This window comes from Vipera berus, assembly GCF_964194415.1.
Source record: "Vipera berus genome assembly, chromosome: 5".
Lineage (NCBI taxonomy): Eukaryota > Metazoa > Chordata > Lepidosauria > Squamata > Viperidae > Vipera > Vipera berus.
The window spans coordinates 10,096,046-10,109,040 of record NC_138207.1 but is presented as its reverse complement, the minus strand read 5'-3'; the positions used below and the strand labels follow the sequence as shown (position 1 = coordinate 10,109,040).

Genomic DNA, 12,995 nt, shown 5'->3' with positions numbered 1-12,995 from the left:
GGGGGAAGGCGAACATAAAAGAATATGCTTCAATTAATGAATTGATTTCAGCAAGACCTATCGCCAGATTAAGCCAAATGTGTGGTTTTAAAGAAACCCAACTTAATCGACATAATTTTTGTACTTTCCGAATGAATGGCCATTGTTTAGAACTCCGCCTTGTTTTTTTTTTGAGTAGTAGATCGAGAGATGTACACTCCCCTTTGTAAAATGCTATATTTTTGAATTTTAGATTGCAAAAGAAATGTTATTCTCACTATGCCAAAGATGGCTTCCTAAAATGTGCTTGATTGATTCTGTCTTTATGCTCATGAAGAATGAACCTTAATGATGATCTGTTTTAAACAAGCATGATTGGGGTTTGCTGGCCTTAAATTTTGGAAAGGCACTGAATATTCCAATTGGGAGGACAGAAGTAATCCTGAGTTGCTTCATTCGTATGCAGTGGGCGGAGCAGAACTGGAAGCCAGAGCAATCTGTGGTCCAAAGGACTCTGGACATCAGTCACAGTGGCCACCCGCTAACATGTTAAGATGCTTTGTGGCAAGACAAGTCAAATGCAGCTTCCTGTACTGCTATGTCAATATGTTGTTATACAAAAATTTATGGAAATTATATTTATTGAATAAAATATTTGACTTTTAAGTGCCTTGACTTTATTTCTGAACAATTCAGGGATGATGAATTGCCGGTTGAATTGCAGCGCATGGACAGTGTTACACAAAGCAACAAGAGTTTTTGAACAAAGCACAAGCCTCAATTCATCCAGTTTTATTTTCAAAATTTACATATTTGAATGCATGTTACTCCCACATACTTTCCTTCCATTGGCCTTCAAAACCTCTTATTTACCGACATTGAATCTAATTCAACCCACATTTGAATAACATGAATTTGACATGAGGTTTGAAATGTCTTTCTTGTACTTGCCTCAGAGTAAATGCCTTCGCTACATTGTCCCTCCGTGCGCGCGCACGCGCATGCACACACAGTCTGATGGGATGATTTGGCAGATAGCATTTGCAGAACGTGCTACACTTTTTAAGAGTTGCCTCACCTGAGCCATAAATTAGCCAAGGTGTTATCCGAATTGACAAAATAAAATTCAGTGAACTGGTTAATCAGGTTTTATGAATGCAGCCATAGATAGTATAAGAAAGGTCATTGGCCTGTTGTTCCTCTTAACGATGGAGGAGATTATTTTGACGCCTGGCTTTAATTGGTGGCATCAATCCTTGGGTTGTTGACTCAGTCTTACAAAAAAAAAAGGCGTTGCAATTGTCTAGGACGCTGCCAAGAAAACTGCATCACCACCACCAGGCATTGGGCTAGAGACTCGAGGTCATTTTTACTCTGCTTTTTAGATACCTGAGGATGAACATTTCATAGCACCTGAAATACCTGTTCCTTTTTTTTTATTGTAATAACAGATTTGGCACAGTCTCAGAATCCATCACCTGTTGCGGGTAAGACGTCCTGTTTTTAATGACAAATACCTGCTTTATTCTGCAATTCGCTGACAGGGCTTCTTTTTTGCCAGTGGACATCTGAAAACTACAACTCTAGCAACTGACATAACATGATTTGCAAGCAATATTCAGTTGAGACCCAAAGGTGCTTTCCAAAAGGCAACTGGACTCTGTTTTTTCTTCAAAGACGTTTTGCTTCTCCTCCAAGAAGCTTCTTCAGTTCTAGCCAGAATTCTTCAGTTCAGTTCTTCATTGTGTTTAACTTCTTTTAAAAAATTTTTTTTAAAAAAAAAAGTCCTTCAGAGGGGTATCACAGGGTAGTTTTCAAGAAATAAGTTACTTTATTTAGCAGGTTCACAATTCATAGCTTTGGACCAACCAAATAAAACATCAAGGTACCATTTTTTTTTCTCACCCCCACAAATTAGGAACTTCAAACCATGTTTGGGAACAAGAGACCCTCCTTTGTGCAACCATAATCTACATTTTATATGGCAAGCACAATGTTAATTTGCAATATTCTCTTATTCCTCTCTTCACCATGATTTTTATAAAAAAATAAAAATAATCAAGAAACAAAAGTCATTTTTGCTTCTTCTCCAATGGCATAATTCATGTGAAGGTTTGCCATGACAACTGGGCTAGTATTTTATTGACTCTGGATTGCAGAAAGTATTTTTTTTTCTCAGTAATTACAATTTAAATTACAGAAAAATGTCGATCATGTGACAAAAATAAAATTACCAAATGATCTGTATGGCTGAGAAGATCTAGTCTTACATATGACAATAAAACTCCAAATGTAGTTAAGATTAAGCATTTACTGCTTGTCTAGTATTTGGCAAAAGGAAAATGACTTAGGAAGGGCCAAGTTACCGTTGGATGCACGTATGGGTTGTTTTTATTAATTAAATCAACCCAAGTAGAAATTCAGTTTACATTTTTAAAACTTAAAAAAAAGCATGCACACATACATGGGGATATGTCTGAACATTTGTAGTCTTTGCTAGAGCCAGGCATTTACATTCAGAAACAAATAATTAAGCCAAATATTTCTGCCACTAAACACAGTCAAACCCTAGCACCACTTTGACAGTACACATCCCACTGAAAAGCAGGTGACCAATTTTTGCCTCTGGATTTAAAACCACTTTTTAAAATTCAAGAATGTATCACACAAACAACCTCAGTTTCTCTGCTACTTAAGACAGCAATGCTTTATGTAATGCAGTTTTATAATTACACAGTAATTATAAATTGTGTAGTACCAAACTGATGGCAAATTCCATTTTGTTGAAAAGGCCTCAACATTGCAAAAGGAATCATCTTAAAAAACAAGAACAGCATGGCATTTATGCCTTAATCTTCAGCACAGGGATAGAATTCAGTACATCTCATTAAAATTTAAAAAAAACAAAACCAAAACACTAGAACACAAAAAATACATAGCATACATCAATGACTCATTCTGAGAAAGCTGTACCCAAATTTTAAGACAGAAAACAGCACACGCACACTTTGTAGAGTTTTCATAATTCAAGTCTTCGCCTATATTTACACAAGAGAAGAAACAACAAGAGAGTAAATAACATACTTGACTTTGTCAATTCCAGCAGCTAAAAGATTTCCAATTTTATTCAATGGTTTCCTAAAACTTTTCCAAAACGTTACTGAGGGAGTGGCTAAAGGATCCTGACAAGTTGTTTATTTTTTTAAAAAATAATAAGTAATTAAGATTTTTCCTCCTATTATTTTAGCATCTGCATAAAAGTGCATTCTAATGTCATGGATACAAGAGACATTAGCAAGAAAACATCATGAACTTATATCAAAGCAGCCCTTCTCGTTCTTAAATACTACAAAGGAGTTTTAAATACCTCGAATCCATGTTTCCAATATTGTTCTATCAAATGATTATTTTTTTTCCCAGAAAAGAGCAAAGTGGTGTTAAACGATTAAAAGCCAGGAGGTATTTCAAGTGCTGCTATCATATAAAAACACAAAGAATAAAACCACAAGTGTTAAGTTAAAAAAATATCTACCGTTGACACACACACACAAAAAGTGGCAAGCCAAACATAATGGGACCACAGTGGGTGTAGTAGCATTTTCAATCTCTCATCATGATTGAAAAACATGAAAATGCTGGATCTCCCTCTACCTCTCTTGCTTGGGTAATTTTTTTTTTCCATTTCAACATGTTTCAAAACTGTGAACTCTGCCGTAATTGCGATCTGCAGTCTTGAGCTAGCTCTTGACCTAAAGTACACGTTCTGGTTTTCAACTACCTATCGTTAGCATCGACCTTCGCTGAAATTTAAAGCTAAATATGCTTTATGCTGGAAAAGGGAAGAGAGCAACGTAAGTAGATGAGAAAGGAACAACATACGTTGCTGGGGCACTTCGTGTGGTATCTGCAGCAAGTTGCAAGTTGGACCACTAAATTATTATATATGCGTCATGATGTTTTCATGCCAATGCTACCATTATATGCATGTCTGGTGCAAGCTGCAGCACTGACATGATTAGGGCATCACACATATTGTCACCTGCCCCATCCCCTTGCTGGTACCCAAAAGAACAACTTAGGGGGGGGGTTCCTTTACCACCAAAAACATTACATCTGCATTAGTCTCGGTTACGATCCAGCCACGGTAAAGCACATAGCTAATCTCCACTGCATACAATGGCAGAATCAAATAAAAAAGGGTTTTCTTTCTTCCATTGAAATTGCTGAACCTATTTGGGTGGGTTACGTCCGATACAATTTGGAGTGGAATGGAAAAAGAAGGATGACCAAACGGAGAAGGCCCAGCAATAAGTAGGAACTCCAGTTACTAAATAATTACTCCACACACAGACCCCACTGTGGACAATGCGAAAAGGAGAGGGGGGGTTACGGTTTGTGCAGTTGCTATCTTAACACCCTTCTCATTTGGAGGCTATCAAACCTGCGAACCATCTACTCCCACTGTCAAATCTGAAATTCTAAATATCTGCAGGCATCCGGCCGATGACGTTTGCATCGGCCCACAGAAAAAGCTTGTTCTGGGCACTGATGTCTCTGCACGATGATCACAATGAACTGCAGCTATAAAAGAAGAACCAAGTCAACCCACACATGTGAAGAAGGATCCTTCCTGGCAATTCAGTTCATACTCAAGTGGCTTTGGCTTATGCTACTCGGCCTCAAATAAATTTGCGTTACACTTATTATTTTCAAAAACTTTCCTGGGCCCAAATCAAGAATTTTATAAAACGTAGCAAGTATTACAAGTTGAGTGTTGCATTCAAGTCTTAACAATTCAGTAGAACTTAGTGGCTGCGGAAAGGGGAGTGAAGAGACGACGAGCATTTCAAGGCTAATAAAATTGGGCAATGAATGAATGACTAATAAGACTGGGTAACTAACTGATGATATTTCAGGACTAATAAGACTGGGTAAGTCTAAGAGCAATGATGAGCAATTTCTTATTCCTGCATTAGAGTGCCCACTGTCCTTACTGAGTAAAGCCTATTGAAACTTAGGAACAGCCAGGCTCAACAATACTTTAATTTCAACCACTCAGTGTTAAAAAAAATAATAGGAGAGACAGAAATAGCAGTTAGGTGATCAAATGTGGACACGTTCTCTCACTTTGGGAATATGGGATAATGATCCAATTCCCAGAAGCAGCTGCCCACACCTGCCTGAGAAACAGTGCGACCCAGTTAAGTTAGCAGGACAGCTATCGGTGGTCAGATGCAAACAAGCACTCCAATATCATCCTTGCCACACAACAAGGTGGCAAAAGGCCGTTGTGTTCATCAGCGAGAAAAACCACCCATCGGATGCAGGATGCTAAAGGAAGCTTCCTCTGTCGACATGAGGCACCCAGTCCACCTGACATCAAGGATACTGCAAAGTCATTAACCAACCTACGTTTCAGTGGCACTGAATCCCGCACCAATGCAGCTGGCAAGCCCGTTCCAGAGACGGACAACAATCCAGGCTTTGGCTGGGTCATTTCGACATCTGCTTTCAAGCACACACGCAAACAACAACAACAAGCCCTTGCCACTCACACTGACAACAGCTGTAAATAGACCATTTTTTTTAAAAAAATGGATCCAAACACACTGTTTTAGGATAGTCTCAGCACAGTCTTTGCAGATAGCCCCAAAATACGTTAGCCGAAGATAACTTTGTGCTCTCTCTCTCCTCTCTCTCTCTCTCTCTCTCTCTCTTTCTTTCTCTCTCTCTCTCTCGGCTTTTTAGAAATAGGACAAGTGGATTGTGAGACTGAACTGTGAAACAGGAATACCAAAGAGTTTGCTTGGTGAAAAAACAGAATGTACTTTAGGTGGAACCGGAAATGTCAAAAAGAGTCATCCAAAAAACATGAAAGATCTATGGAAAGCATTAGGAGGCTCCGATAAAAAAAAGGGAGGGGGGGAGGGAAAGATGATATCCACAATGCTGGAGTTTCCAAGGGGTTAGGGCAGCCCAGGCTTGGAGGGGGTCCCAAGCCACCTGTAGTCTGATATGGTCCAAGGTATATCCTTACAAGTTTGCAGCCACCCTCAGCTTTTATCTTGAGGATTGGTCTTCGGTCCAGTTCAGTCATTGGCAGAAAGTGACTGCAATTTTTTTCCCCATTATGTTTATTTGTACAGACTAGGTACACGTTAGAAGGTTCAGTTAGCACTACACTGTCGTACTTTTTATTCCAGCAATCTGAGGGCGTGCAAATTCCACAAAGTCGTCGATAAGAACAGGCCAGGCACCTGGGGAAAAGGGAACAGAAAAAGACAAGTGATTACATCTTCCCAAAATTTGAGTCGAAGACTTTTTTTTTCCCCTCCTTTCAGAGCAAGGGTCCCCAACCCCTGGGCTGTGGCCAACTACCGGGCCTTGAGCTGTTCAGAACCGGGCCACGGACGTGGCGGGCAAGCGTGCACATCCCCGCTTGGGCGAATGATGGGCGTGCATGTCTGCCGCTCACGTAAAAGGAGTGTGTGTGTCTGTGTGTCTGTGTGTGCTTGCCCACTGCTGACACGGAATCATCACCCACCACTGGTCCGCAAAGCCAGAAGGTTGGGGAAGTCTCTTTTAGATCATCGAAGGGAGCTGAGGAAGACGACCTAAAAATCCATTCATTATGTCAAGCATATCCAGGTGTTCCTTGTGATATATTGCAACAACAAATACAAGTCTGTTCATGTTCTCCTTCTGGTGTGAAATGTGTATATACACTGACCCAGAAGTCAATGGATTAGGATTTGACGCGATGACAAATAATAAGACTTCACTCGCCAGCAACGACGTTGAAAGTGTCTCTGAACACAGAAGGGCAGCCGTACCAATTATCCCCCAGCAAAGCTTCCTCTGTGTTGCTTCTTTTGTAGTGTCCCTAGACAGGCAGTCCTCGACCTACGACCAAAATGGAGCCCAAAATTTCTGCTGCTAAGTGAGCCACTGTCCCACTGTCTCTTAAGTGAGTCTTGCCCCCATTTTATGACCTTTCTTGCCGCAGTGGTTAAGTGAATCCCAGCAGTCATTAAATTAGTAAGGCAGTTCTTAAATGACTCTGGCTTCCCCACTGACTTTGCTTGTCGGAAGGTCGCAAAAGGGGACCCCGGGACACTGCAACCGTCATAAATACGAGCCAGTGGCCAAGCGTCTGAATTTTGATCACGTGACCATCCCATGGGGACGCTGCAAAAGGTCATTAACTGTGAAAAACCCTCATAAGGACTTTTTTTTTCAGTGCCGCGGTAACTTGGTTACTAAACGAAAGGTTGTAAATCAAGGACTTCCTGTGATGCTTTTCAAATATATTAAACAGTATTCCATCTTGCTCGCAGGGATATCGTAAACAAGGTCTATGTCAAGTTTCTGACATGGCCTTTTCAAGTGACTCTGAGGCATTGTTTACCTTAAAAGTCCTTTATTAGCCTAATACACCGGCAAATGCTTGCTCGAAGGAAGCTGGAATCTGAGATCTCCGCCCCTTGCACAATATATTAAAACACAATTCTCCACCTTTCTAATTTTGCCATTAATCATATTCTCCAATTAATTTAAAGAATCAGTTTCCCTTAGACCCGCCAAAGCCTTATCTTCTTAGTTCGAGATGGCCTTGAAAAGTGCAATCCTACTCATCCCCCCCCTCCTAACCTTAAACTAAAAAAATACACAAGTCTTCAAGCAACACACAAGTTTAACATATGAAATAGCTACTTCTTCATCTCTTGTCAAGCAATAACATTCGGTGTTGGCAGCCTTGACAGTCAGGGGTAGGCAACCTCGGCTCTTTTATGACTCATGGACTTCAACTCCCAGAATTCCTGAGCCAGCTTTTTGGCTGGCTCAGGAATTCTGGGAGTTGAAGTCCATGAGTCATAAAAGAGCCGAGGTTGCCTACCCCTGGTCTAGGGCTTCCACAATAAAGCAGTTCTGAGATTTTTTTTTCCTAGTTTCTATCAAAAGTTCTTCAAAGAAAAGCCTTCTCGCTAAAAGCTCAAGAAGCAGGCTCCTCTTTCTGCTGAAGTCCACGCAGCCATTAAGCCTCTGCTGAACACAGTCCGAGGGACCTTTCGTTTGTAAAAATAAAATAAAACAAAACAAAACCAAGGCAAACTTTGTTCCAAGCAAGGAAAGAAAATGTGGGTGGATTTCAGGGGGAGAAAAAAAAAACACCGGTCCTTTCGTTTGTAAAACAAAAGGACCGGTGTGTTTTGTTTTTTTCTCCCCCTGAAATCCACCCACGTTTTTTTCTTTCCTTCCTTGAACAAAGTTTGCCTTGGTTTTGTTTTCACTCGTGGCCCAAGAATTTCAGAATTAAGCTAAATCAGACTTTTCCCATCCTGGGAATCTTCGCCCCTGCTCCCAGAGAGTGTATTTAAAATCAGCCCCAGGGAAACGTAGCCAAATGCACCCTTTTTTTCTCTCTCACAAAGAAAGCAAAACAAAACAACAGCAGCAGCAAATGCCAGCTCTTCAGATTATGATTATACTCCTATACCAGGGGTAGGCAACCTCGGCTCTTTTATGACTCATGGACTTCAACTCCCAGAATTCCTGAGTCAGCATAGCTGACTCAGGAATTCTGGGAGTTGAAGTCCATGAGTCATAAAAGAGCCGAGGTTGCCTACCCGTCCTATACGTAGGCCCTGAAGATGGCTTTGGACAACAAAATACAATTTAAACCTTAAGGCATTAAAATCGAAAACGAGACAATGTAACCAGTTTACTCATTTGTATCCTGCCTTCATTATCTTTACAAGTAACTCAAGGCTGGGAACACACATAATACTCCTTCCTCCTATTTTCCCCACAACAATCACCCTGTGAGGTGTTTTGGGCGGAGAGACAGTGACTGGCCCAAAGTCACCCAGCTGGCTTTCATGGCCAAGGTGGGACTTGAACCCAGGAACCTTGGCTGGGCAGTGTATTCCATGGACTTGGGAGCTATAAAGAAGGTCCTATTCTGCACACACAGGGACGCGGTGGCACAGTGGGTTAGGACGCTGAGCTTGTCGATCAGAAGGTCGGCAGTTTGGCGGGTCGAATCCCGGGTGCTGCGTAACAGAGTGAGCGCCTGTTACTCGTCCCAGCTTCTGCCAATCTAGCAGTTCGAAAGCACGTAAAAATGCAAGTAGAAAAATAGGGACCACTCCGGTGGGAAGGTAACAGCGTTCCGTGTGCCTTTGGCGTCTAGTCATGCCGGCCCCATGACCACGGAGACGTCCTCGGACAAGCGCTGGCTCTTCGGCTTTGAAACGGAGATGAGCACCGGCCCCTAGAGTTGGAAACGACTAGCACGCATGTGCAGGGGAACCTTTACCTTTACCTATTCTGCATACAGGATAGCAAGGATTCTGGCCAGAAGAGCTTCTTTAAAAGGAATGATGTAAGTCAGTATCAAACATTTTGCTCTTTACGACCCCCTCCCACTTTTAAAAATTATAGAGAGCCCTAAAACAGCTTATGTTTGTAGGAGTTATACCTACCAATATTTATTTACCGTATGAAAAGTTAAAACTGACACACTCAAGACAATAACTATGTCTTGAATCATGTAGAAATAGCAATAGCAAACCCAAACAATAACAAGGGTGACGCTAATTTAAATTTTTGCAAATAACTTCGGTATCTGGCAAATGGTTTTGATTTGACGGACGCCTGAGAGGGTCTTGAGCCACCCCACAGGGGTCCCGGAACCATTTAAGGAAAAAAAACAAAACACTGCTCGAAATAACCAGAAAGGTAAAAGTTGTAGGAGACGTGGACCGTCAAAGAACCGGGCCCTAAAATGTCACAGGATTTAAAGGGCCTTATAGTCAACGCCAACATATGTCAGTAGGCATTTCAAGCAATCCGAGAAAAAAAAAACACGCACAGGAAAAGGTGTGACAGATTGTTAAAAATTTGCCCAGTCAGTGGCCTGGTGAGTTGCAGAAGGGAAACACGGCAGGATTAGTGACTCAGCAGTAGCTGGTTTGGCAAGCCGGTGTTGTTGAAATAAGGGGGGGGGGGAACCTCATAGCAGGGAAATTGCCTGTGAGCACCATTCATTTTAAAGCCGGGTTTTATACTGCAGCTTACTGAGGCTGCTCTCTGGGATTAAGATCACGGTCTCTATGGCAATGACCAATCAGCCTTATTTTCAGACGTTGGGCAAACAGATCTTTGTTTACTCTCTGGGTTCTTCATAATTTTTTTTTTTAAAAAAACAAACCTCCGAGAACTGATGCAGAAATCAGATGGGTAGGTATTTTTTATTTATTTTTTATTTTAATTCCATTTATATCCCGCCCTTCTCCGAAGACTCAGGGCGGCTTACAAGCTTAGCAGTAGCCTTCATTCTATGTATATGCCTGCTTATTAGGGCTTTCACACACACCCCAAGCGGCATTATTACAAAGTCAGCTTAATTGCCCCCAACAATCTGGGTCCTCATTTTACCTACCTCGGAAGGATGGAAGGCTGAGTCAACCTTGAGCCTGGTGGAATGCGAACCTGCACTAATTGCAGGCAGCTGGTGTTACTTAAGGAGGCATTAGCCCACTGCTCCACCAAGGCTCTTATAAGGTAAGGTTTGAAGAAAATAACGATTGCATTTTAGCAGGATCAGTGGCACATACAGAGAGAGTTTGGTCTCGCGCTTTAGGCACCAGGCTAGAAACCAGGCGGCTGCGAGTTCTAGTCCCGCCTTAGCATAAGAGCCAGCTGAGGGGACTTTGAGCCGATTACCAGGAGACTCTGAGAGTTCTAGTCCCACCTTAGGCATGAACACTGGCTGGGTGACTTTGGGTCAGTCATTCTCTCCCAGCCCAACCAACCTCACAGGGCTGCTGTTTTGGGGAAAGTTGGAGGAGGAAAGAGTATTAGGTATGTTCACCACCTTCAGCTATTTTTAAAAACAATAAAGGCGGGGGGAGGGGCGGAATTTAACCCGGGGAACATTGGTTTAAAAAAAAAAAGGGCTTGGACAAAGAGTCGCAATAGCATCAAGAGGCAACAGTACCTTCCTCGTCGTAATTTGACATATCGTCTGCTATCATTGCACTGAAGTCTAGAAGGAGGTTCCAAGTGTCCTTCGGTATAGATCTTTTATGATGTTCCTGTTTTTGAGAGAAAATCCCACCGTCACAATTCAAGATGTTACTTATCTACTCATTCCTCAACAGGACTTTACCCTTGGCATAAAGCGGTGGTTCCAAGACTGGAGCATCCCTCTCCGCATTTCTTGGGACAGCAAGGCCGCAATGATCTGTCTCTCAGCTCTCGGCATCGCGATTATTTTAACCGTTTGCTGAGCACCACGGTTCTGCACAGCGACGTAGCTTTGCTTCTCAAGAGCGGCTTAATTCATTTGCTGGGAGTAAAGCAGGACTGGGAAGGCCTTCGGCTTCAACGCTTTCCAAGCGCTGAGAGAGACTTGCTTCACTTCTAGTGAAGGGGCTGGTCCCGTGCTGCAGCTCCCGTGCAGTGCTCAAAAGCCAGGCTTTGCGCTGCTTTGGGGAGGGCCATCAAAGAAGGCCTTGGCTGGAGGCTCAGTTAAAATAAAGTGCCTCCTCTAGGCTCTGTGCCAGATTTAAAGGGCTGTAGATGCTCATGCAGAATCCACAAAAACAGAAGTGGTCCGGTCAGCAATTCCTAGACAACCCTTTCAAGGCCAAGGACAGGCGGTGTTTAAAATGACTGAGAATTCACACATTCCTTTGCTCAGTCATCAATCTGCAATTAAAACTTTAAACGTTTTCTTTTGTAATTTCTGATCTTATTCCTTCCTTCCTTCCTTCCTTCTTTCCTCCTTCCCTCCCTCCATTCATTCCCATAGCCGTCCAACTCAACCGAGTAATTCTGGTGGCTTACAAATACAGGTAATCAATCCTCAACTTATGACCATAATTGTGCCTGGAATTACAGTTGTAAGACATGCCAATTAGTAAGCGGGTCTCCATATGACCATGTCAAATTTCATGATCCTTTTTTGCGGCAGTCATAAAGTGAATCCAGCAATGTTTTGATTTCATAAATTTTGACATCATAAATTATGGCCACATGATTGGGGGATGCTACAAACAGCTATAAATGTGGACCGAATGCCAAGCGTCCAAAATGTGATCAGGTGATTATGGGATGGGGGTGGGGGGTAAGCCTGACTGTCAGAACTTCATATCCAGGTGTTAAGTAGCTTTGGGAATGTCTGTGGTAACTGAATGGTCACTAAGCCACCCGTTGTAAATCAAGGACTATCAGTAGAGACAAGAAAATCTGCCGGCTCACTCTAACATCAATCTGACCTGCTATTACGTTCATAGGCAAAAATTCTTGATCTAGACCGTTTCATAATGGTATTGATACCATCCACACACATACACACACGCGTGCGCACACACACTCAACATGTATGTATTTGTTAGACACAATTAATATTTGAACTTACCAATAAAAATCTGTTCCACAAGTCTAGGAATTTAAATCTTCCATGAAGTACTAAGTTCCAATAGGCAATGGCCATTTCTAAATCTGTAACATTAAAGATTTTTTTTTTAAAAAAAGCATTATGATCCAGAACGATCGTTTCTGGAATGCATAATTAATTAACAAAGCAAAACAAAAAAATCTGTGGCAGAAGGACGCTTCAAATGTTCCTGGATTTCAGCACTTTCTTCCCCTTTACCCCCACCCAAAGACTTCTCAGAGTATCCCAACTAGACACTGGGCTAAAGGAAGCAAACATTTGCAATGGTGTTTTTTTTCTCTTTTCCCTTGCTGAGCTCTTCACAGTGAGCAGAGTTTTGCTTCTAAACCTACCCGAAATTTCAGGGGGTGCCTTGTTGTCTTGATCAGCCACAGAGCCCTTCAGGCAGGGAGGAAAGAGCTAGGAACGCCTCTAAACAAATGTAAAGCTTTGACGGCATCTTGTCTGGGCTACAACTAACAACTTTGTTAAATGACACTTGCTGAGAGAAGGTCCACGGAGATTCTCAATCATCCAGATCAAGGTTGACCCAAAGGTGTTTTTCCAAAAA

At 42.0% G+C, this 12,995-nt stretch overlaps 1 protein-coding gene across 3 annotated transcripts in view; it reads right to left on the bottom strand.

Moving 5' to 3' along the window:
* Positions 1-755: 755 nt before the first annotated feature.
* Positions 756-12,995, bottom strand: part of DCUN1D1 (defective in cullin neddylation 1 domain containing 1) — a 29,455-nt gene continuing 17,215 nt past the window's right edge. Inside the window, exons 5-8 of one of the 3 annotated variants that reach the window (XM_081328631.1) lie at positions 12,407-12,489; positions 10,982-11,078; positions 6,171-6,236; positions 756-3,453 (exon numbers count right to left, since the gene is read on the bottom strand). In XM_081328631.1, coding sequence (XP_081184757.1) covers positions 3,425-3,453; positions 6,171-6,236; positions 10,982-11,078; positions 12,407-12,489 — 275 coding nt within the window. In that variant the 3' untranslated portion in view covers positions 756-3,424. The remainder of the gene's footprint in view (positions 3,454-6,170; positions 6,237-10,981; positions 11,079-12,406; positions 12,490-12,995) is intronic. The other 2 variants (XM_081328630.1, XM_081328632.1) reach the window with 2 other exon arrangements.